The sequence below is a fragment of the Mustela putorius genome, unplaced genomic scaffold (assembly GCF_011764305.1).
Source record: "Mustela putorius furo isolate JIRA1106 unplaced genomic scaffold, ASM1176430v1.1 tig00003834_pilon_pilon_pilon, whole genome shotgun sequence".
In the NCBI taxonomy this organism is placed as follows: domain Eukaryota; kingdom Metazoa; phylum Chordata; class Mammalia; order Carnivora; family Mustelidae; genus Mustela; species Mustela putorius.
Genome location: NW_025421987.1, coordinates 85949814 through 85975751, shown reverse-complemented (window position 1 = coordinate 85975751; position 25938 = coordinate 85949814). Strand labels below are relative to the sequence as shown.

The 25938-nt window shown below is 43.6% G+C and overlaps 1 protein-coding gene and 1 pseudogene across 4 annotated transcripts in view; one reads left to right on the top strand and one right to left on the bottom strand.

The window, feature by feature from the left end:
• VPS8 (VPS8 subunit of CORVET complex) overlaps window positions 1-25938 on the bottom strand; it is a 246980-nt gene that overhangs the window by 7009 nt on the left and 214033 nt on the right. For 3 of the 4 annotated variants that reach the window (XM_045088704.1, XM_045088706.1, XM_045088705.1), the window contains one exon: window positions 24005-24058. The exons of the other annotated variant lie outside the window; for it this stretch is intronic. In XM_045088704.1, the coding sequence (XP_044944639.1) occupies window positions 24005-24058 (54 nt within the window). The remainder of the gene's footprint in view (window positions 1-24004; window positions 24059-25938) is intronic. 4 annotated transcript variants of the gene reach the window in all.
• Window positions 24145-25791, top strand: LOC123394423 (annotated as a pseudogene).

Here is a 25938-nt window from a genome sequence, read left to right as displayed (position 1 = left end):
TCTGCCCAGAGAAGTGTGTAAGGGCAGCTTGACAGAATCTTTTTTTTTTTTTTTAAAGATTTTATTTATTTATTTGAGAGAGAGCATGAGAGAGGAGGTCAGACTCCCCATGGAGCTGGGAGCCCAATGTGGGACTCGATCCCAGGACTCCGGGATCATGACCTGAGCCAAAGACAGCCACTTAACCAAATGAGTCACCCAGGTGCCGCTCGCTTGCCAGTCTTATTCCTCCGTTAGGCCCTTAGACTCCTTGGCAATACCACAAGAAGGGGCTTCCTATGATGACGTCCTTTAGGAACTGAAAAATGTCACTGTTGCATGGGTGTGAAGTACCTGAGGATTACAGTCCTATCGTACCATGCAAGCCATCACCCTGGGTCACTTAGCTGAGGAGTGCCTGCTGGGGCTGCCCTGGAACCCTCCGGAAGCCACAGGATGGACATGCCCAGTTCTTGGCTGGGCCACACTGGCTCTTGGGTAAAGTGGAGACAAGTCATTTGAGGCAAAATGGCTGAGCTCTTTATAGACATGCCTCGGACCTAGGAGATGTTCACCTGTCTTAAAATCCTTCCTGGAATGAGACTGTCATTTGAAAAAGGAAGCACATAGGAAATGACTACTAATCACCGAGGCAGGGATTTCTGGACTCTTACTTTATGTTTCCATAGGTTCAGAAAGTGGGGTGGGGAGTCTGTGAGGGGAGGCACAGGGCATTCACGAAGTCAGTTTGTCCACAGAAGACTCCCTGCCTCTGCGGGCTCCTGTCCTCTCCCCTCCTCTCCCCACCAGGCCTCAGAAACTAAGGTCCAGCTCTCTGGGTTAACAAACCTCTCTCAAGTCCCTCCCAGTATTTGGGTCTGGGGCACAAACGTGAACAAGAGCAGTTTAATGTCCCAGAATCTGTGGGACATTAAAACCCCACGGAAAGATTCCATGTCCTCCAGTGCTGACAAGCAATGCCCGAGAGGTCACTGAGCCACCAACAATCAGCCACTGCTCCTCTGCAGGGCACACCTCATCTGCCACATGCTCTCCTGTCATCGATAGAAACCAGCAAAATCTCCGATGCTACAACATTTGTGGGCCTGGATCAGACTCTTACACGCGAGACATGGAAGCCTCAGCTCTGCACCTTTCCAGAATGCTCCTGTGTGCGCCCCGGTCCTGTCAACAGATCTGCTTCCACAGGCCCCATGTGCTGCCATCTGTTGCACTCACTGTGGTGTGATTCTCTGGGTATCGGGCTCATCTGTTAGACTGGGGGCTCCCCGCACAGCAGAACTGTGTCTTGGTCACGCTTCTGTTCCCCATGCTCTACAGCCGGCAAAGGCAAAAAATAGTGGCTGAAGAATCCATCTCCTGGCTGCTTTGGAACCATCCGTTTTAGGTGTCTGAGCAGGCAGCCACTCGGCTGGCCTAATGTGACGTCACTGGCACTTGTCTTCCTAGTTCCAAGAACTGGGACTTATAAAGTTTCTTTGTGATTTCTGGTATGTTTGTCCTGTATTTCAGTGAAAAATGCCAATTTCATTTTACTCAATTCACTTTTGGGGAGAGGATTTTTTTTAATTGTCAAAAACATAGGTACCGCCCCTTTTAAGAAGATAGGAAAACGTACCAAGCAAGCAGGACTTGTAGTGACAAGCCTCTCTCCATGGCTGCCTGGTACTTCCAGTGCCGACGCCGCCACTCGGTGTGACCGCAGCCTGTGGCAGGGAGGCTGGGCCCGCTGCCCTGCTGCCTAGGACACCACAGTGGCTATGGTGAAGGGCCCCCACACAGTCTTCCTGAGCCCAAGCCTGGCATCGCCGGGCACTAGACGACACTTGGAAGCAAGTGGCCTATTCTTTGAGTTGGTTGGGGTTTTTTGCTTTTTGTCACAGGAGTAAGAGAAAAGCTATGCCATGGGAAGTGGTTCAGATGAGGAAGGGAAGGACTCCGGCACAGGGTCACTGGCCAGGACGCTGTGACTTCCCGGAGGGGGTCCGGGAGGGCCCTGCGGGTGCCACACACAGAGCCAGTTGGGATGGGATATGGGTCATGTGTACCTAGCCCTCACATGGCACCAAGAAGGAAAGAAAGGAAACCTCAGAGCACAGTGCCATCCAAAGCAGCAAACGTGGCAACAGAAAGGCCACCGGGGAGAGAGACTGGGGAAGTGAGAAACTCTAAGAACACAGGGCCTCTGTCTCTCTTGCTTCCCAGCAGCCAGAGCTGCGCTCCGCACAGAGACACGGGAACAACTTCATTGCTCTCAGACGGAGGAAGGGGCGGGAAGGGCAAGCAAGCAGATTTTCTCCCTGTTACAGGTTTCTGGAGCTTCCACAAGCCCTCTACATGCAGGAAGGACACAGGGCGCACGCTCAGACAGCCCTGGGCTCCGTGTGGATTCTGCAACAACTAGCTGAACGCCTCTGGCCCACTTACTTAGCTTCTCTCAGTCTCTTTCTCGGCAAACTACAGAATTGTGAGGACTGGAGATCACATACAGGCCTGGTGCCTATTTGATATTCAGTACATGGCTGCGGTGACTGCCACTGTGTCATCTATTCTCCCAAGAGATGTGCCCTGGAAGAGAGAACAGTGGGCTGGGACTCAGGAACCCTGAGCTCTAATCCTGTCCCAGCTCTGTGTGTCACCTGGGCGGGTCACCGCCCTCCCAGGTCTACGCTCTGATCTAGAGAAAGGCAATGCCACCACCAGCCACTTTCCCACTCAGGAAAGACTTGCAGGAGGTAACAGGCATGGGAAGACATGCAGGTTTCAAGTAAGAAAGCAACATTCACTGAAGGTACTCACGGCTTTTATGGCATAATCACATGCAAACTAGAGCTAGGCATGAGAGGCCCCATCAGGAAGCCCCAGGACAGCCCCAACGAGAAAGAAGAACTGGTCTAAGATGCTGTACAAAGAAAGCGATCTGCCAAATCAAGTGTCCAGCACATCAAAGTGTGAGTGACCAGATCTGAACGCTATCTCCATGGGGCAAATGCCTCAGCAGGAAGCCCCTGCCAGTGTCCCCAGCCCCTCTGACCCCCTGCCCAGAATGGATCATGAAGCATTTTCCAACTGGAAGAGAAGGGAAAAACACGTTTGATGCTATCTGCCAGAGCCCGTTTTCTTCTTCTAATGTAATGAAGTCTAGTGATAAAAGCTGAAAATTAAACTGTGGCTGAACATCAGAAGGACAGCTGGGCAGCGACCCCCCCCCCCACAGTGCCCCCCGCCTTGCCTTGCAGAGGGGGGCAGGGGCAAGAAGCAGACCTGGAGAGAGAGCAGACCTCAGGAGAGCCCCAGGGGAGGGAGGCAGGGCTGACTTGCTGCACCAGCACATTTCAAAGCTCTAACTCCCACTCCTACAGAGCTGGCAGAAAGCAGAGCTGTTCTTACAGCTGGAAGGAAGAAAACCACCCAGGGCCTTCAGGATCCACAGACTCAACTAGCCCATCAAGCTTTGAGATCAGAAAGCCACTGGAATCCACTGCCACCCAAGGGACTGGAGCCCCAGGAACAGGGATGATAACAGTAATGCCAGGGAGCCTGGATCCAAAGGCTCCTGCACCATCCACGGACATCGGGCGGCCACGGGATCTCTACAGTAAGCAAGGTCCTGCAATCAAAATCCCAACATTTCTTTTCCTCATCGTTTTCCCACACAAGCAGGCCAAACCTAGTTTCCCAGAGATGTGGGACACTTTATCTAATTCTGCAACATAGCTACTTGTCTTTCCTTCATTTCGGGAACCTTCTACTGGCATTTTTATAATTGCCGGTGGGGCCAGAGCTGGAGGTGGAGTGGGATGAGTGGAAGGGGAACTGTATTTTCCCACTCTTCTCCCTTTCTGCCGTTGGCCTCACTTTTCAATCTTTCTTTCTAGCTGGTATGGGCTTCAGTCAGACTTTTGCCACTATCCAAGCTGTTTCAAACTAGAGGTCCTTAACATTTTGCCTAAAATGAAACCCTGGCTTCAGAGATAAGAGGGAACTGACACTTCCTTCCTCCCTGCAAACAGAAAACCCCTTCCTAAAATTCCCCTCTACACACACTTTGCTCCAGAACCCTAACCATTCACTCATGCTCCTTTTCGAATGCCTCCTCTTTCCCCGCAGGTCGCAATTAATACTGAATTAGGTAATGAAAGGACAAAATAAGCAGGGATGTTGCTAAGCTGCCTGGAGAGCGGAGGCAAACACCAGCAGGACAGCTATGAAGAAGCTTTCACTTGGTGCAGTACCGACAGCTTTGGAGTGAGCAGCCCTCGGGCAGAGGGCGCCTGAGGTGGGCGATGGAGAGGACAAGCAGCTGACTGGAAAATACCCACAAAAGCTGAGACTGTTAGTACCACAATTAAAAAGAAACACAGTGACTTCATGGAAGCAGGAAGAACATGCTAGAGTAAGTGGGCTAAGATATGAAAGGAGTCAGCTCAATTACAGAGCAAGCAACCACTGTCCAGCCCCTGTTCGGGGCACTGTGCATCCATTAGCTCATCTGATCATCACAAGAACCCATGAGGGCCGTACTTCCGGCATCTGTATTTCCCAGCTAACGCAACTAAGGTCCTGGGGTCCAGTGCTTTGCCCATGGTCACTCTGGGTGGTGGTGGAAGCCAGACCTGAATTTGTGCAGTCTAGTTCCAGAGGTTTCTTTCACTTGCCTTGCTCCTGGCATCAGTGTGAATAAGTCTGACAGCCTTCTGTGTCACAGAAGGCTATGTCAGGAGCAGAGTAGGACTAGCTGGGCGGTCAAGGTGCCTTAGCCATGCTCCTGAAATACGGATGGCCTCTGATCTCTTTCCAATATCCTTCATGATTCTGCTTTCTAGCTAAAGAAATTCACCCCATCAGGCCGTGAAGTCTTAATAAAAGGCTCTGGAGAGAGAACAGTTGATAAAATGAACTACAATGATTAGTGTCATGCTTAAAAATACATTTTGGAGGACTGAGATGAAGAAGCCCAGTGAGAGCTGACAATGTTAAGGACTGAAGTTAAGTTCTTAGAACAAATATGGAACCACAAAAGACCCCCAACAGCCAAAGACATCTTAAAAAAGGAGAAGAAAACTGGTGGTATCAATCCCAGATTTCAATATAAGACTACAAAGCTACAGTCATCAAACAGTATGGTATTGGCACAAAAACAAATGCACGGATCAGTGAACAGAACAGAGCCCAGAAAAAGACCCATGATTATATGGTCTGCTAATCTTTGACAAAAGAGGCAAGAATATGCAACAGGAAGAAAGTCTCTTCAACAAACTGTTAGGAAAACTGGAGAGCAACATGCAAAAGAATGAAAGTAGACCACTGTCTCACACCACACACAGAAATAAACTCAAAATGAATTAAAGACCTAAATGTGAGACTTGAAACCATAAAAATCCTAGAAGAGAGCACAGGCAGAATTTCTCTGACACTGGCTGTAACAGCATTTTTCTAGATATGTCTCCTCAGGGAAGGGAAACAAAAGCAAAAATAAACTATTAGGACTACATCAAAATAAAAAGCTTCTGCTCAGCAAGAGAAACAATCAGCAAAACTAAAAGATGGCTTATGGAATGGGAGAAGGTTTTTGCAAATGCCATATCTGATAAATGGTTAGTATCCAAAATTTATGAAGAATTTATACTACTCAACACCAAAAACCCAAATAATTCAATTAAAAAATAAGAAGGCCTGGATAGATAGTTCTACAAAGAAGACATACACATGGCCAACAGATGTGAGAAGATGTTCAACATCACTCATCATCAGGGAAATGCAAATCAACACCCCAAATGAGGTGTCATTTCACACCTGTCAGAAGACTAAAATAAAAACCTCAAGAAATGACAAGTGTTGGTGAGGATGTACACAGAAAGGAATCCTAATGTACTGTGGGTGGGAATACAAACTGGGACAGCCACTGTGGAACCATGCAGGTTCCTCAAAAAATTAAAAACAGAACCACCATATGATTTAGTAATTCCATGACTGGGTATTTACACAAAGAATACAAAAACGCTAATTCAGGGATGCCTAGGTGGCTCAGTGGGTTAAAGCCTCTGCTTTCAGCTCAGGTCATGATCCCGGAGTGTCGGGATCGAGCCCCACATCAGGCTCTCTGCTTGGGGAGCCTGCTTTCCCCTCTCTACCTGCCTCTCTGCCTACTTTTGATCTCTGTCAAATAAATAAATAAATAAATAAATAAATAAATAAAATCTAAAAAAGAAAAAAATAGTAGCAAAAACCTAATGCAAAAAGATATATGCACCCCTATATTTACCACACTGTTACTTACAATAGCCAAACTATGGAAGCAACCCAAATGTCTATTAATAGATGAATAGATAAAGAAGATATGGGATGAGTGTGTGTGCGTGCATGTGCTCACACATCTGGACCAGTATACACACACAATAGAATATCATTTAGCCATGAAAAACAATGAAATCTTGCCATTTGCAACATGGTGGATCTAGAGGGTATAATGGTAAGTGAAATAAGACAGAGAAGAACAAATACCGTTATGATTTCATATGTGAAATTTAAGAAACAAAACAAATGAACAAAGAAGAAAAGAGACAAACAAAAAGCCAAACTCTTAAATACAGAGAACTGATGGTTCCCAGAGGGGAGGGGATGGTGAAAAAGTTAGAGTGGATTAAAGAGTACAATCATCATGATGAGCACTGAGTAATGCAGAGAACTACTGAGTCGTTATACTGCACGCCTGGAACTAACACAACACTGTGCGCTAACTATACTGGGGGGATAAAGAAGAACCAAAGCTAACTCCTTCACAACAATGTGAAGGCCGTTTCCTACATACACTAGTTGCTCATGAATATTTTTTGCCATCATGGAAGAGATTCTGAACTTGGTTCTGAATTATTATTATTAATATTCTGAATTAGTGACATTAATTAGTTGTGTTGATATCCTTGATGTTAATCATCACCATTGTAGGATAGCGGGCTATAGGATCAGACCTGTCTAATAGGTGAGTTTTCTCACGTGTCAGAGACAACAGAGGCTAATGCAAACATTGGGCTAATGTGTGCATTAAACATGAAAGTAACTAGAATAAGCCAGAGACCACTCCAGTTCCCTCATAGGAGCTTCATGAAGTAGGCTATGCAGATATTTTCTCTGTTGTCTACACAAACGTAAGGTACTATGGGTGTACAAGGTATTCTTCCCATGGGGCACCTGTGTTACTCAGTGTGCTGGGACTGCAGGTACCGAGTACCCCACGAGCATCCTCAGTGGGCCCATCATAGTGTTAGGGCCCCATCACGCTGTGCCATTAAGGTAATCTTTCGCTTGTCTACTCATTTTGCTCCCTCACAAAAATGACTGTCACCAGATGGGTCTGAATACTGACATGTGTATATTCTACCTGTCCACGCTTGGCTACTCCTTGCCTAACCTGCTTTGAAAGGCAACAACCTGGGGAAGACTTGTAGTGGCAAAAACTAATAATCTCATGATGCCAAAAAAAAGAAAAAAAAAAGGACTTTTAAAAACTTTTAGGCAACTGTAGAATGTAGTTTAAATTTTAAAAAATATTGTTCCTTGGTCAAATGTGTTAAAACTTTCCTGTTATCTTGACAGGGATTATTAGTATTACCATAAAACATTGGTCATCAACTGCCTCACGGGTATGGCAAACTCAAATTCTCAAGCACATCAAAAAATAACCAATGGATGTTGTTGCCTCCAGTGTTTGGCAGCATTAGAAACAGAAAAAAAACTGTAGTCCTGGGAAATAAAATGGATGACAGCTGGGGCTGGGACCCCCACCTTCTTTCTTCCTGAGGGAACTGTCCTGTGAAAACTTAGGTTCCCGCACTGTGGTTTATTACAGTCTTTCCTTTTAGTCAGGAAAGAAAGATCTAAAAAAAAAAAAAAAAATCTGTTAAGATTTATTTTTATGGGAAGTGGAGTTATAAAGAAAGCTTCTTAGTGGGGTAGCATTTTTCTATCGCTAGTCAGAAATCCTCCTTTGTCTTATCATTCCTTCCTATTATCTTGACAGGGATTATTTAAAAAATAATAAAATGACCTTATTAAAAAAAATAAAAACAGGGAAAGCATTCACTTCATATATGTAATTAAGGCTTGCTACCCTTTGATTACCTGATTGTTGCCTACTTAAGAACAAAGTCAAACAATTATCTTGATAGATGCCACTGTGGGCTAGCAATTAAGACAAAAGAGTTCTTCTGAGGGCAGAAGAAAATGGAACTCACAGAACTAAATGAGGAGAGGTTAGCAAATGGACTTATAGCACTGCAAGTTTCCTGTATTTTATAATAGGTAGTAAAATATTAACTCTAATTAGATTGTGATAAGGTAAAGATGTATTCTGTAATCCCTATAGCTACCACTAAAAAGAAAAAAAAAAAAAAAAAAAAAGAACAGAGATATAGCTAAAAGAGCAATAGAAGAATCAAAATCAATAGTAAAAAATAGTCAAATAGGGGCACCTGGATGGCTCAGTGGGTTAAAGCTTCTGCCTTTGGCTCAGGTCATGATCTCAGGGTCCTGGGATTGATCCCAGGACCTACAAGGTATTACGGACTTCGGGCTCTCTGCTTACCTCTCTGCCTCCTTGTGATCTCTCTCTGTCAAATACATAAATAAAACCCTTTAAAAATTAAAAATGAGGGGCACCTGTGTGGCTCAGTGGGTTAAAGCCTCTGCTTTCGGCTCAGGTCATGATCCCAGGGTCCTGGGATCGAGCCCCGCATCGGGCTCACTGCTCAGCAGGGAGTCTGCTTTCCTTCCTCTCTCTCTGCCTGCCTCTCTGCCTACTTGTGATCTCTGTTTGTCAAATAAATTAAAAAAAAAAAAATGAAAAATGAAAAAAAAAAGTCAAGTAACTCCAAAGAAGAGAGGGAAGAAGTAACAGAGGAGAATACCGGTAAGGAAGGTTGTTGGGTCCCACAGGGCCTGCCCAGGACTATGAGGCCTGGGAGTGAATGGCACAGGTGTTCCCTCACACAGCACACAGGCCTCTGGACGCTCTTGTCAGCAGGTTTCATGGCAACCACTGTAGTCCTCACCAAGTATTTCTGACATGACTGTGTAAACGGTAAGGAATCAATATCCTGGGTACACACAAAACTTTCTTCCTGGGAACCAAGGTGAATGTGAAGGACAAAAACGGAGGCAATGCAAATGTGGGCTTCACAGGGATGTGACAGTAATGATACACATATACTCCAGTTTCAGTCAACTACCCTGGTTTAGGTAGTGGAGATTTCAAGAGGTTTCATTCAAGACTCTTCTTCCCCAAATGCTTTAAGCTATTATTGAATTCTAATCAGATTTATTTTCATTTTTTGAATGAAAATACCACCAGAATGGGGGCTCTGTGAAGGCAGAGACTGGTCTGGTTCTCTACAGGATCGCGTGCACTTAGACCCATGCCTGCCACATAGTGAGTGCCCAGTACGTGTTTTGTGAATGTATTAAAGCAGAATTTGAACTGGAGGCTAAAAACAAGGCATCACAAAAGCAGACATATGGACATGGGACTGGTTATGTTTAGGAAATGAGAAATTTCCACTGATTAATGAAGGAAGGAAAGAAGATGAAAATGAAGAGTAGGCCGGTGATACATCCAAAGCCTACACTGTTGACCTAAACCAATTTGGACTTCATTTTGCTTGTGACAGGGTTCCACTCAAGTTTTCCAAGCATTAGATGAGGGGGGAGCATGGACTTGAGCCCCGGAAGACAGAAACCGTGTAGCTGGTGAGGACTTTCGGGGCAGCAGAGATACACACTGACTGGGGAGTGACAACACACTGCTGAGGTAAACAGGAAGTACAGAGGGCTTCTCGGAAGCGAAGTGAAACACAGAGAGAGGACATGGGAAATATAGAAGTTCTTTCCAGTGACTACAGGGACTTTTCTGTATAACTTCACTATTCTCTTATATTGCTATGAAGTTGCCAGAGACAGATATGTAATTACCTTTTTTTTTTTTTTTTAAAGATTTTATTTATTTATTTGACAGAGAGAAATCACAAGTACACTGAGAGGCAGGCAGAGAGAGAGAGAGAGAAGGAAGCAGGCTCCCTGCTGAGCAGAGAGCCCGATGCGGGACTCGATCCCAGGACCCTGAGATCATGACCCAAGCCGAAGGCAGCGGCTTAACCCCTTGAGCCACCCAGGCGCCCTGTAATTACCTTTAGTACCATAAAAAGGCAGTCTTGGGGTGCCTGGGTGGCTCAGGGGGTTAAGACTCTGCCTTCAGCTCGGGTCATGATCTCAGGGTCCAAGGATTGAGCCGTGCATTGGGCTATCTGCTCCGCAGGGAGCCTGCTTCCTCCTCTCTCTCTGCCTGCCTCTCTGCCTACTTATGATCTCTGTCTGTCAAATAAACAAATAAAATCTTTAGGAAAAAAAAAAAGCAGTCTTAACTGATTTAGTCAATATATGGAAAAGTTAAGTGATTTCACCATGTAGAGAGGAGTCTCTCCTTTTAAGAATATGCTGCATCTGAAATTCTGTTTACCATCAGTAGAAACTTCACACAAGATGGGGCGCTATAACTTACTTATGGCACAAGGGAAGAACCAACGTAAATCATGACTACAATGTCCCTACAATATGCAAAACAACAAAACACAGGAGACCCGCGGCAGTGGCTTCTGTCAGAGAGAACAGAAGGCGCTCAGCACCAGCTCACATTTCATCTTTCCTTTTCCTTCCACTTTACTTAAAGACTTCTGCTGTTTCTTGAACAGACTTGACCCCATGTTCTGATACTATATACAAGGAGTGAGCTTTCAGGGATGGCACGTGAACTGATCAGGAAAGGAGTCCAGACAGAAAACTACTCCGCAGTGACAGCACAACAGCCGCTCGAAAACAACATACATCAGAGCAGCTCAAACCTCGCAAAGCTCTGCTCTTCAGTTCCGTGACCTTTCCAAATAGAGGATCTCTCAGCGCAGTACAATTAAGAATGGCCTACTGAGTTGTTTTAATGCAAAATAATAGGCTGTTAGCTGCTCTGTCATGCATACTGAAAAGCAAAAACACCCCTGCCACGTATTGCAGGAAATGCCCGAGAGCTTCCTCAGGATACTCTGTTGGAAGGGAAAGGCCCACATCTACCTTGAGCAATACTCAAAACTTCAGCTGTGTCCCCAGCTCCAAGGAGATGGTGGACACCGGGACATTACTTGTTTTGGTAAGGGAGTGCTCCCCCACATGCTGAGAGGGCACCAGCTTGGAAGAGACAGCAGCCACTGGCTGGGAGGTGGTCTCACATACAGCTCCACTGTTAGGATCGGACTCCGCTCTGAAAACCATGTCAACTGTTTAGGAAGGAGTGTCCTATTAGAGGCAGAAAAATCACACCCATTAACACTCAATTAACAGAGCCTGGTGACTAATAAGCAATGCTATCTTGGTCTCCGTGGGGCTCCCTCCCTGGCTCTGCTTTATACAAATATTTTATCAGTTAGCTGGATAAAGATAAAAGAGGCCAAAGCATGGAATGAAAAAACTCGATGCCCAAAGGGCTAATCTGAAACACTACAAGAAGAGTCTTGCATCTGGCTCTGGAACAACAGCAGTTACAGGAGGGGTCAATGGCATGCATGAACAGAACCAGGAGTTTGTGATCACCATGTTCATTGAGTCACCCGTGCAGAATGGGTGCTGATAATCTAATGTGCTTTTGGTTTCCTTTGGAGAACCGAGAATAAGGACAGGGATGATCTCACTGTGCTCTAAGGTGACCTGCCCTGAAGCGGCATGGTGGGAGCAGAAGAGATAGGGTATGGCAGGGCAGCGGTGAGCGAGGAGCTAACTGTCCACATTCTGCCCACACAGGAGAAGACGAAGGGCTGGGGACTCAGGACCTCACCTCCAGAGAGTACTGGGAAGGCTGCTATAAAAAGGAATGAGCGATCTTTCTGACGGCTTCCAGAGGAAGGGACAGGAGCAATAGGTAGAGAGTTGTCAACCAGAATAAGGAATAACTCTCAAACATGGGAAGTCCTGCCTCAGGAGGTGATTTTCACTCAGAGGCAGGATACTGCTTGTTAGAAACAGATGAGGAGAGAGATAACTCCTCTAGCATGACAGCAAGAGATGCTCTGATGACCTTTTCACTACTGAGGCTAGATAGATGGATGGATAGATACAGACACACACACACACACTCCAAAATCAACCTTTTACAGACCTTAGAAACTGTCCTAAGGCCAAATAGCAAATGAAGAAATAAATATTTTTAAAAAACCAATGTAAAATCATTAAGAAAGGCGAGTTTGTGGTTTCTGAACCAAGACTGCTCCCCGCTCCCACCTGAGCATAGTGAGGAAGAAACACCACCCCAGGCTGCTGTCACTAAGAATACCAAGCTCCTTCTCTCTCAAGCTCCTAGTTGGAGGGCTTTCTTTTCAGTAGAAGCAGGACTTCAGAATTTCTCTTCTTGCCTCCAGCTACCTGCTGCTGAGGCTAAGTCCTAGGCAAGCGCAGTCAAGAAGTGGTGAGGGCTCCCTTCTTCCACCCAGACTCCACTCATGGAATCCAGGCTCCTTCCTGGGGACTGTCCACTAAAAAACAACAACAAAAAAAACCTGACTCTCTGACCACCCCTGCTCCAGTCTGTGAGGCAGTGGTTCCATCACAGGAAAGGCCAAGAGGACCTCATGCTGTTCCCTCTTCCAGCATGCATTCAAGTCCTAAATGGGGGTGTCATTCAGAGAGAAGCTACCTATCCCCAGGAACAGAGTCCTGGTTCAGAGATTATTCTGAGGGAGGAGCAGGCAGTAAAACAGAGAGGTGTTAATCTCTTCTCAAAGCAACTGACTTCATTTGCAACTGAGCGTGGAGAAGTTTGAGCCTAAGAATAGTCTTAAGAACAGTGAAGGTTGTGGTGAGAGGCAATGAGGAGATTCATGGATTTAATGTAGATATAACCTACAAAAGGCCAGCTACTCTGTAAAAGAGAACTGAGAGAAATGATAGCTTGGGGGGGAGGGCTAATAAGGAGGTAAAAACAAATCCTGAAAACAGACCTCAGAAACTATTCCTGCAAAGGAGTCACAATTTCACTGAATCAGTGTGTAGGGCAATTTATGCATCCAGGGCATTGCTGAAAGTAACAGAACAACCAGTAGAGTTTAACAGCTAGTTTGGCCAAGGAAAAAGAATGAGAGCCCTACCAATACCACTGCTATCCCAGCTGTCTGTGGGCACACTCAAGGCTCTATCTCCGAAGGAGCAATATCAGAGGCTTAATACTTGGAGATGGGGAGGGGGAAAGACTTCATGAAAATAACCCAGCCAGTCATTGAAAGTAATAGTAATAGCTTGGGCTACAGGAGCCTGGAGTGGAGTGGAGCAAGTAAGAGTAACTCCAGGAGTCGGGGAGCAATGCACAGAGTTGCTACATTACCTAAAATATCCAGTTTCTATCCAAAAATTACAAGGCATATAAAGAAATAGAGAAAAGTGTGATCACATACTGGGGGGGAAAAAAGCAGGTAATACAACTTGCTTGAGAATGTAACCAGATGTTAGACTTAACAGAAAGACTTTAAAATTGGCCATGATAAATATATTTACAGAACCAACCAACCAACCAAACAAACAAAAAAAAAACCACCCCCAAACAAACATCAATAAAAAAACCAAAACAAAACAAAACAAAAAAACCACATACCCCTACAGGGAATGGATGAAATGTAGGAAAGCACGATTTTAAAAGTAAAGGAAGGTATGATGGCAATATTGCACCCTTAATAAATAATATCAATAAAGAGGGGCACCTGGGTGGCTCACTAGGTTGGGCATCTGCCTTCAGCTCTAGTCATGATCCCAGGGTCATGGGGTTGAGCCCCATGTCTGCTGGCACCCTGCTCAGCAAGGAGCAAGCTTCTCCCTCTCCCTCTGTGCCTCCCCCTGCTTGTGTATGTGGGCATGCTCTCTCTCTTCAAATAAGTAAATAAAACCTTAAAAAGAAAAGAGTATCAGAAAGGGAAATAAATTACAAAAAAGATCACATGGAAATTCTAGAGTTGAAAGTATAATAACTAAAATAAATTCAGGAGAGAGGCTCAATAGTAAATCTGAACTGGCAGAAGAAATAATGAACTTGAAGATAAATCAATAGAGTATGCAAGCTGAAGATCAGGGGGGAGGAAAGAGTGAAGAAAACTGAACAGAGAAAGGCAGGACACCATTAGTACCACAACAAATACATAATGGGAGTAAGAAAATGAGAGGAGAGAAAATGGAGAAGACAAAATATTTGAAGAAATTACAGCTGAAGAGTCACTAACTTACTGAAAAGCAGTAACCTAGGGGCACCTGGGTGGCTCAGCTGGTTAAGTGTCTACCTTCAGCTCAGGTCATGATCCTGAGACCCAGGATGGAGCCCCACATCAGGCTCCCTGCTCAGTGAGGAGTCTGCCTCTCCCTCTGCTCCTCCTTTGCCCTCCCCAACCCTGCTCATGTTCTCTCTCTCTCTCGCGCGCAAATGGATAAATACCTTTAATAAAAAAAGGAAAAGAAAAGAAAAGCAGTAACCTACCCATCCAGAAAGCTCAACAAACTCCAAGCAGGATTAAGGCCAAGACCCACAAATATCTCACAATAAAAATGCTGTAAGTCAAAGATTTTGAGAAAATCTTGAAAAGCAACAAGAGAAAAATGATGAGTCACTTATAAGGAAACCCCAATAAGATTAGTAACTGAATTGTAGGCAGAAGTAAGAGAGGCCAGAAGACAACAGGACAGCATATTCTAAGTGCTCCAAGAAAGTTATGTCAACCATAACTTTATACCCAATAAAGCTATCTTTCAAAAATGAAGAGGAAAGAAACACTTTCCCAAGATAACAAAAAAAGAGAGAAGTTGTTGCTAACAGACCCACCTTATAAAAAAATACTAATGTAAGTTGATTAGATACTGTTCAGAGTCATAAGTGAAAAGTAATTCAAATCCACGTAAGAAAAATCAAAAGAGAACTGGTAAAAAGAACTAGAAGGCAACTGTATAATAATATGTACATAATATAATGTTGGCCTATAACATGCAGAAATGAAATATATGTATAATATATTTGCAAAAAGGAGATGGGTAGGGACAAAGCTTTACTGGGCTAAGAAAGTGGCTACAGACAGTAAAGGAATAATTATCACAATGTATTGTTGGATTTGTAACATTAATAGATATACCATGCACAAGAGTATCACAAAATGTGGGAAAAAGTAGTAGAGCTAAATGGGAGTAACACTTCTATATATAACTTGAATTAAGCTAGTTTAAATCAGAAGCTGAATCAGAAAAGTTAAGATGTATAGGGTAAACTCTAGAGCACCACTAAAACAAAAAACAAAACCAGAGAAAACCCCTCAAAATCATTTAAAGACCTCACCAAAGAAGATATACAAACGGTAAATAAGCATACAAAAAATACTCAACATCGAATATCATTCAAAACACCACTACTAGAATGGCTAATATCCAAAAAACAGACAACATCAAATGCTGGCAAGGATGTAGGACAACAGGAACTCACGTTCACTGTGTGGGAATGCAAAAATAGTACAGCCACTTTGGAAGATAGTTTGGTAGCTTCTCAGACCACTGAATGTTCTTACCACACAATCCAGCAGCTACTCCTTGGTATTTACCCAAATGAGCTGAAAACTTATGTCCACACAAAACCCTCCAAATGCTTTATTGACAACAGCTAAAACCTGAAGCAACCAAGATGTCCAAGATGTCCTTTAGTGGATGAATGGATGGACAACAAACTGGTATATCCAGATAATGGCATATTATTCAAAGCAAAAGGAAATGAGATAGCAAGTCATAAGAAGACATGGAGGAACCTTAAGTGGGTATCACTGAGTAAGAGAAGCCAATCTGCAAAAGCTACATACTGTTCGACTACATGATATTCTGTAAAAGGCAAAACTATGGAGACAATCAAAAGATGAACAGTTGCCAGATGTTTGCAGGGTGGGAGGGAAGGCTGAATAAGTGATGCATGGGATTTTGGGGACAGTGTAACTGTTCTGCATGATACTGTAATGGAGGCTACATTTCATAATGCATTTGTCAGAACCCAAAGAATGTACAACACAACATGTGACCGCTGTTGTAAACTATGGACTTACATTAATAATAACATATCTATGTTAGCTCATCAGCTGTAATATATGTGCTGCCGAAGCGAGCACAGCTCGTCAGCTGTAATAAATGTACCACAGGAATGCAGATATTAGTAACAGGGGGATGTGAAGGGGGAGATGTATGAGAACTGCACTTTCTGATTGCGTTTTCTATAAACCTAAAGCTGCTCTAAAAAGACATTACATTAATGGGATGCCTGGCTGGCTCAGTTGGTTCAGCGTCTGACTTGAATTCAGCTCAGGTCATGATCTCAGGGCCATGAGATTGAGCCCTATGTCGGGCTTTGTGCTGAGCATGGAGCCTGCTTAAGATTCTCCCTCTCCCTCTGCTCCTTGCTTGTGCTCTCGCTCTCTCTCAAAAAAAAAAAAAAAAAAAAAAAAAAAAAAAAAAAGTCCAGTAATTTAAAATATCATTAAAGAAATCCAAATGCTACATTTGAAAATACTCACTTAATACAAAAGAAATGGGTGAGGAGTAGATTTGTACCTAAGGTAAGAACTCTGAGATCCTTTGAGACCCTCAGCCAATCTCACTTTTTAGACCAGAAGATAGGCCCAATCATCAGCAAGAGGGAATACCAGAAGCCAGGGGTTACCACTGTCCTCCCCTGTAGCTCTTTCCAGCTAACAGTCTCTTCCTCCACATGAGGACTACTAAGCAGGTTTCAGAAAGGCCCTGGCCATGGACTTCAGATCATAATCATGGAGAAGAGTAAAGAAAGAACATGGCAGCACAGTCAGACCCATGGCTACTTCATGCTTCACCTGCGCCCTGAGTTCCTGAAGAACAGTTCAAGTTAAGGAAATCCCCACACCCCATTGTGGGAAACAGCTTACTGCAAAGACCACACTTCCCTGTAAGTCTGAGACAAAATCCACCATGCCACCAAGTTCTTCTATAACAAAGCCAGATACAAATCCACCAAATTTCCACTCTTGGCCTCTTAAAAGATGAGCAGAACTGTTTGTCCTGATTCGATGGAACAAAATGCTTGTTAACTGATGAGTAAACTTCAGTTAAGCTTCTTTCCCTCCCCCAAGTCCTTGACCCACCCTCAGCCTGAGCCAGCCTACAATCTTTAATGATCCCTTCCAAGAATCAGCTGACTGCATGAAAGACATTTTTAATCAACTCTCACCTACTACCCATATTTGGTTCTTTCTACCTTTGTTTATTTGCCCCTGTTAAAAAAAAATTCCTTTCTGCCTAATTTTTTTTTTCCCCCAGTAACCTCTATGCCCATTGTGGCGTGGGGCTCAAACTCTCAGCCTTAAGGTCAGGAGGCAGAGGCTCTACTTACTGAGCCAGCCAGGTTCCCCACCTGATTTTTGACACCCTTGGGGATATTAAGGCTGGAACCTTCTCCTCATAGCAAAAGCCCCTCCTCTTTCTGCAATTATTTTTTCACATGAAGTCTCTCCTTCCCTAAGTCCAAACCTGCTTTTGTTGTTTTTGTTTTTTTATAGGCTCTACTTGTTCAGGCTAGATGACGGGGTCTAACTGAAATCATCCAGCACATCAATGAACACATCACTAGAATTTAATACAACTGCAGACTCATAAAATCCTAACACACCAAGGGATCTAAAAATTACCCGGCCCACCTTCTACCCATGGCAGGAAAAGCTCAGCGACAGTTCTGAGCGGCAGCCATGCTGCGGGGGTCAAACGCCTGTGGTAACAGATCACGGGCTAGCTCACAAGGCATCCTGTTCCACTCTCAGAATATGCTCCGAACTGAGCTGACATCTCCATCTACACAGCAGCTACCCACAGGCACTGGTTCTGTCCTCTGAACTACAAAGAATGCCTATGTTTCCTTCCACATCTTTCGGCTGTCTGAAGGCAACTGCACCCCAGCTACTTCCCACCAGCATAAAAGGGCACCTGGCCTGTGGAGATCTTCCACCCTGTCTATGCCAAAACAAAGACTAAATCCTGTCCTCGGCTTCCTTCTGTCTTTTTAATCAGCAGAGGCATGGGAGTCACATGTGGATGTAAGTCCTACTAAGAAAATAAGGAAAGAGGCAGCAGACATCCATCAAGGGCTATCATTTTTCGCTCATGAGGGGCCAGTCAGCTGAGACACTGCAGCCAGCTTTTTCTGTTGTTATGGAAACTGTGGCTCTGTGAGGCTTTTTCCCTTAAAAATACCACCACCTCAGACTGCCCCCCGCAACTGCCAATGATTTAATAAAAATCATGATTGAGTTCAGTTGTCTACATTCCTGACATGAGTGGCAAGATCGGGAACGGACTATAAAAATTTTACCTCACCAGAACACTTGGACAAAACAAACAAAAAACGGCTTCAAATTCCCGTAATATGCTTGAATACTTAAGGAACTGCTAATCAGCCTCTGGAAGGTTTGGCTAGTACATTAAACAGTTCAGTCACTATTCCCTTGGAAATGTGTCTACAGCAAGAACTGTATTTCACTGACCTTGGTCATTCCCAGACCTGGCATCTGGAAGTATGTGGCATATTCACTGAATTTACCCTAGACTTATGAGAAAGCCTTTCTACCCTACCTCTCCCAGTGCCTGTCCTAAACTGGAGAATTCACTCTGGGAAGACCATCACCCCAACTGACTCTTCCAGTGGATATCACTAGCTTGAGGATACTCATTAGTCAGAGACCCTGACTCCTCAGGCTTCTGCAAACACACCAGCAGAGAAAGCTCATCTAAAACTGGGGAAAGCTCAGGGAATATAACTATGATTTTGTGATTGAGATGTAAGACAAAACTGCTTTCTTTGGTGACCATGCACGTAACAATCCCAATCTTGCAAATTCCCGGTTGGTGTTTCTTCAGTGGTTGAGAAAAGATGCATCAAAGCTGAGTGGTTTTTGATGCTGCCTTCAACTAACTCTCTAAACCCATTTATCACCTTAAACATTATCAACACCTCCCATTTTAATCTATTCTAGTAAGTTAATTGCAAGAGACTTTTACAGTAATTTTTATCTTAGGAAAATGCTTCCTGATTTTTAAATTTCCGGCCATCCACGAACAAACACTGAACAAGCCCTTTAGGGCTTTAGTAGCATGTGTATCTTCTAACTTTACTGAAGTTATCAGAGCCACTTAAATTTTATATAAATATTACACACAAATTTTATATGTCACATATATATAATACACAACAAGTATTTCTAATCCAGAGCTTTCTAAACAAATACCTAAAATGCAAAATGCTTATGTTGCAAAAAAGAGTTATGTATACATACTCATAGAATTTGCTAGATTCTGACAGGTGGTAGAGTGGAAGAGCGACTCCTACATGAGACACTCATCTCAGGAAGTTAAGCAGAACCCTACAGAACATGGCTGCTTCCTCAGCACTTGCATCCAGCTCTTGCCATAGCCAATATTGACAACACAGTCATCAAACACTTTCTTGAGTTATTGGTCAACAGAGAATCTTTGGCTCAAATCAAGAACACTACTGCTCCTTTGTGTTTCTTACACATCACTTTGGCAGTCAACTGTTCAACAGACACTGCTGGTGCCTCCATCTGTCAATGTAACTTTGACAATGGAGCTCCAGGATGATACCCAGAATATACATGCAGACGTCCACATATATGTACACACAAACACACACACACACAAATACATATACAACTAGGGAAGTAGCAATTAGGTAATGAGTTTCACACTGGTCTCAGTCAGAATACTGCGGATGTAGCTCAAACAGTAAGGGACTCACCACACTGGGAATACAAGCGTGGGACAGCAACAAGGTTTCATTTGTTCTTTCTCTATTTATCAGCCCCAGAAACTTCTTTTTCCCCTCTTCCTTCCCGTAAACAGCTATGAAGTCCTGTGGAGTCTCTTTCATGTATCTCTCTCATTCACTTGACAACTACTGACTGACTATTTTGTTCCACAGGTAGGGATACAAGAGCAAGCAAGTCTGAGGCAGGGGCTGCCTTCCTGAGGCGGACAGTCTCCAGTACGGCAGACATGTAAGTCACGAGGCAATTTTTACTCAGCTAGGTAAACATTTTGGTAGGTGGAGACTAGTTCAGGGCACCAGAAGAGAAAGCTCAAAATGGGAAGGACATCTGGCTCACACTTAGGGTCTCAGAAAGAGTTTTGGGGAGGAAAAATAAGACTTGAATCTATCTCATCTCTTCATTCTAATAATACAGCACAGATACAGACCTTTTTCTTGCCCGGGCACACTCTATTCTTTTGCTTTCCTGCCTTTAATCTTACCTTGGACAGAAACCCTTACCTTCAAGATAAAAAGCAAACTTCACAACATAGGACTCTTTTAAGATATGGCTTCCCATTCATTTCTTTCTTTCTTTTTTTTTTTTTTTAATTTATTTTCAGCATAACAGTATCATTATTTTTTCACCACACCCAGTGCTCCATGCAATCCGTGCCCTCTATAATACCCACCACCTGGTACCCCGACCTCCCACCCCCCCGCCACTTCAAACCCCTCAGATTGTTTTTCAGAGTCCATTGTCTCTCATGATTCACTTCCCCTTCCAATTTACCCCAACACCCTTCTAACTCCCCATGTCCTCCATGCTTTTTGTTATGCTCCACCAATAAGTGAAACCATATGATAATTGACTCTCTCTGCTTGACTTATTTCCATTCATTTCACCAAGCTTCTACCTGCTTCTGTATGTAAGACATACAGAACCATCTCTGTTTCTGAAGTGTCCTGTACTCACTCATGTCTACCTGAAGTATCTTTCCCTTTGAAGCTTTCTCTTCTTTGAGAAGCCTTCTCTGATCACTCAGTCTGGGAGAGGCACCTGTTTTGATGTATTTTAAAGTTATTCTAGACATCATAACAGTGTAATATTAAGTATGCATTATTTGATTTAACTTCAACTTAGGTACGGTCAGCAGTCCTAACCAAGCATCAATATTTCAGAGACTGCTAGCTAACACAAATTCCCAAAAGTGGCTACTCAAAGTCCTTTGGCTGTTCATTATTGACCAATACCTAAGATTTTGCTCATTAGCTCAAAAAACACAGAAATTTTTCTACTGGTGAAATTAATGTTTGCTAATCTGAATGGTAAATATGAGAGATGGGCTCTCACTGCTAAAATAAAACATATTCAAGGTACACACACACACACACACACACACTAAAATATTTTAGAGATAACCCTAGTTCTTGCTTGGACAGTGAGTAAGTCTGTACCTGATCACCTAGGAATGCCACCTGGGGCCAGTCACTGGCTTTGGAAGTTTCTGTTTGTCTGATGCTGATTACAAGAATAAGAGAATCCTACTTACATCACACTGCTACCCCCTGACAGTAGTAAGACACTTAACATCACAGAGAGTTAGGCCATTACTAAGTTTAAAAAATAAGTTACATGAGGCTATTTCTAAATGAGTATTTAATAAACATCTTTAAGTATGGCTGGGTTTGCTTTCCTTATAATTAGTAACAAAGCTTTAGAGGAACAGTTAAGCATTTCTCAAACTTCTTCATTGGGCTTTTTACTCTAAGAGCAAAAGAGTCATATTAAATCCACTTAAGTCACCCCACACAGCCCCTCCACTCTGCTCTTGTGTACCCCAGGCATCTTCTGTAGCATGTGTCAACCTGTACAGCCACTGTCAGTTTACATGTCTACCTTCCCCAGTAAGTGCTGAGGTCTTTGAGAACAAGAACAGTGTTTGTCATCCCCGTAGTCCCTTGCTTAGTTCAGTATCGACATACAGAAATACCTGCAGAATGGACAATAAAAAGCAGCAATAATAAAGTGATAAGACATCTGATAGTACTAGGATTGGGGGATTTGTGTTTTAACACCAGTTTCAGTAACACCAGTAACACCTGAGTCCCTACTATGTGCCAATAACTTACCAGGGATTTACTTTTTGTCAAACACAGTGTTAGGCCCTTAAATAGTATCTCATTTAGGGGTGCCTGGGTGGCTTAGTCGGTTAAGCGTCTGCCTTTGGCTCAGGTCATGATCTCAGGGTCCTGGGATCGAGCCCCACCTCAGGCTCCCTGCTCAGTGGGGAGCCTGCTTCTCCCTCTCCCACTCCCCCTGCTTATGTCCCACCCCTCCCCCCTGGTCTGTCAAATAAATAAATAGAATCTTTTTAAAAAATAGTATCTCATTTAGTCTTCAGAATACTTCTGAGAGGTAGCACCATCATTTACAACAGAGGAAGCAGAGAGGCTGACTAAGAAAGTTGTTCCATTAGGGGCGCCTGGGTAGCTCAGTCAGTTAAGTGCCTGACTCTTGATTTTGGCTTGGGTCAAGATCCTCTCTCTCTCTCTCTCTATCCTTCTCTCTTTCTTTCTCTTAAAAAGAAAGAAAAGAAAGAAAGAAAGAAAGAAAGAAAGAAAAAGAAAGAAAGAAAAAAAGAAAGAAAAAAAGAAAGAAAGAGAAAAAAAGAAAAAAAAGTTATTCAGATAAATAAGCAGAAGAGTCAATCTTTGAACCCATGTCTGGCTGAATCGAAAGCACATTTTTAACCTCTACCTTAGAAGTGTGTCCCATAGCTAACACTTGAAAGCTTAGGCAAAAAAAAGGTCCCTCTGGATTCCAATTTGTTCATCTGTATATGGAGCGAGGAGACCAGGTGATTCAAGCCCCCCTTCCCTCCGTCACAGTGCGGGGGCTCTGGGTGGCAGCAGTCATCGCCTCAGTCCGCCTGCCCTTGCGCTCCTGACAAAAATGGAAGAGATTTTCCTGGGCAGCGTGGAATAGGGCTTTTCGGATAGCATATTTTGTTTTTATTCTTTTTCTCTTTTAAAAACGTCTCAGGGGATTCTACAGGCAGAGAAAAGGGACCCATTTTTGGCACAGGGCTTTGAAGCTAGAACCTGCTGTTAGTTACCAGAGCCAGCAAGTTGTTATTTTTGTTCTACAATTCTTCACGGACACGGATGCTGGCTGAAATTATAAAAAGGGCAAGGAAAGAAAACCTACATCCAGGGACACTTCAGTTGTCAACAAAATAAAAGCGGTAAAAGAAAACAGTAAAAATGTCAGCTTGTTAACCACATTTCAACTGTACTGTTGCAGTTGTATACAGAAAAGGATTTTAGACCTGGTTCTCTTGACACCATCTGAGAACTCCACAATTGAAAGACTCACACCCTTTCTGTGCTACAAAGTTCACAGTCAGGGACTGAAGTGGCATAAGTAAGAGTTCCATCCCACAAGTATTTATTGAGCACTTGCTTATGCAGTATGAAATGCTAATATCTCGGGACAGTCTTCTTTAGGCACAGTTATCTGGAGGGAAAACACATCAGTAGGGAACGAATATCTTAGGCTATCCTCCTTAGAATATCTTTTATCTGCTACCACTCACTGATCAGGATATCTGCCTGGTAAGGAGAATGGGAATTCTAGAACAATGAAAGTTCTTAGTTGCCAACCCCCCCATTTGGCTTCCTGGAAGAGCCAAGGAATACTGGTGATATGTTATTAAGGCATCCAATCAGAAAGAACCTTTGACAGCACTGAGATGATTAAAAATCACTGTCGTTTTGAAAAAATTGCTCAAGAGAGGAGAATAAAGACACAGAAGGGGGAAGGTGGATTTATGCCTTTAAAAGTCACTACCATCTACAAATGAGCAGAGGGGAAAAAAAGAGAAAAAAGCAAGAAACAGACTCTGACCTATAGAGAACCAACTGATGGTTACCAGAGGGAAAGAGGTTGGGGGGATGGATAAAATAGGCCATAAGGATTAAGAAGTGCACTGGTCATGATGAGCACGGGTGATGCATGAAGTGTTGAATAACTATCTGGTACACCTGAAACTAATACAACCATATGTTAACTACACTGGAATTAAAATAAAAACTTAATAAATTGGAAAAAAAACTCACCTTCTTAACAGCAGAATCTCCTTTGGATGGATGACAAGAAGGAGACATTTTTACCTAGAAAGAAAAGGCAAACACTTTAATATTCTTTCTGTCATAATCTAGTTTTATTTGATCCACACTCAAAATACTCAAATACCCCCTTCTACACGATCACGCTGAGCTAGTACCCGCGCCTGGAATCGGGTCGCAACCCCAGCCGCGCCTGCCGCCTGCCACTGCCTCTGGACCATGGACCCCCGCAAAGTGAGCGAGCTTCGGGCTTTCGTGAAAATGTGTAAGCAGGATCCGAGCGTTCTGCACACTGAGGAAATGCGTTTCCTGCGGGAGTGGGTGGAGAGCATGGGGGGTAAAATACCACCTGCCACTCATAAAACTAAATCAGAAGACAGTATCAAGGAAGAAAAACCAGATAGTAAGAAGGCAGAGGAAAACATAAAGACAGATGAACCATCAAGTGAGGAGAGTGATCTAGAAATTGACAATGAAGGTGTGATTGAACCAGATACCGATGCCCCTCAAGAAATGGGAGATGAAAATGCAGAGATAACCGAGGAAATGATGGATCAGGCAAATGATAAAAAAGTGGCTGCCATTGATGCCCTAAATGATGGTGAACTACAGAAAGCCATTGACTTGTTCACAGATGCCATCAAACTAAATCCTCGCTTGGCCATTCTGTATGCCAAGAGAGCCAGTGTCTTCATCAAATTACAGAAGCCAAATGCTGCCATTCGAGACTGTGACAGAGCTATTGAAATAAATCCTGATTCAGCTCAGCCTTATAAGTGGCGTGGGAAAGCACATAGACTTCTGGGCCATTGGGAAGAAGCAGCACATGATCTTGCCCTTGCTTGCAAACTGGATTATGATGAAGATGCTAGTGCGATGCTGAAAGAAGTTCAACCGAGGGCCCAGAAAATTGCTGAACATCGGAGAAAATATGAGCGAAAACGTGAAGAGTGAGAGATCAAAGAAAGAATAGAAAGGGTTAAGAAGGCTCGGGAAGAACACGAGAGAGCCCAGAGGGAGGAAGAAGCCAGAGGACAATCAGGAGCTCAGTATGGCTCTTTCCCAGGTGGCTTTCCTGGGGGAATGCCCGGTAATTTTCCTGGAGGAATGCCTGGAATGGCAGGGGGGATGCCTGGAATGGCAGGAATGCCTGGGCTCAATGAAATTCTTAGTGATCCGGAAGTTCTTGCAGCCATGCAGGATCCAGAAGTTATGGTGGCCTTCCAGGATGTGGCCCAGAACCCAGCGAATATGTCAAAATATCAGAGCAACCCAAAGGTTATGAATCTCATCAGTAAATTGTCAGCCAAATTTGGAGGTCAAGCATAATGCCCTTCTGACAAATAAAGCCCTTGCTGAAGGAAAAGCAACTTCGATCACCTAATGGATGTCGCAATAATACAAACCAGTGTACCTCTGACCTTCTCATGAAGAAAGCTGGGGTGCTGTGAAGAGAATCCCTACCTCTCTGCTCCCCATGCAACTGAAACATTCTACAATGGTTTGCCATTAGGGTATTCATTCAGATAATGTTTTCCTACTAGGAACTACAAACTTTAAACACTTTTTAAACCTTAAAAATATTTAAAAACATATTAAAAGGGTGTGTTAGTCCCTACATTCTTCTTTACTAATCATTTCAGTTTTTTTCCTTTGGATTAATTGGGCAAGGAAGATATTTGAGTGTGGAAGATTCATTGCTCAGTTATAACGAGTGAAATAAAGGTTTATTAGTAGGAGGCAAATAATACATTAAAATAGATGAAGTTTGAGTTGGAGATATGGTTTCTGAGGCATTTTGACTTGTCTTTTTAAATGCTTTATTTTTTAAACACAATTTATTTTGATAGAACCATTGGGACCACCAGTATTGCAGTCGGACCTGGGTAGGGACCAGAAGTGCTTGGCAGGGCAGCAGCAACAAC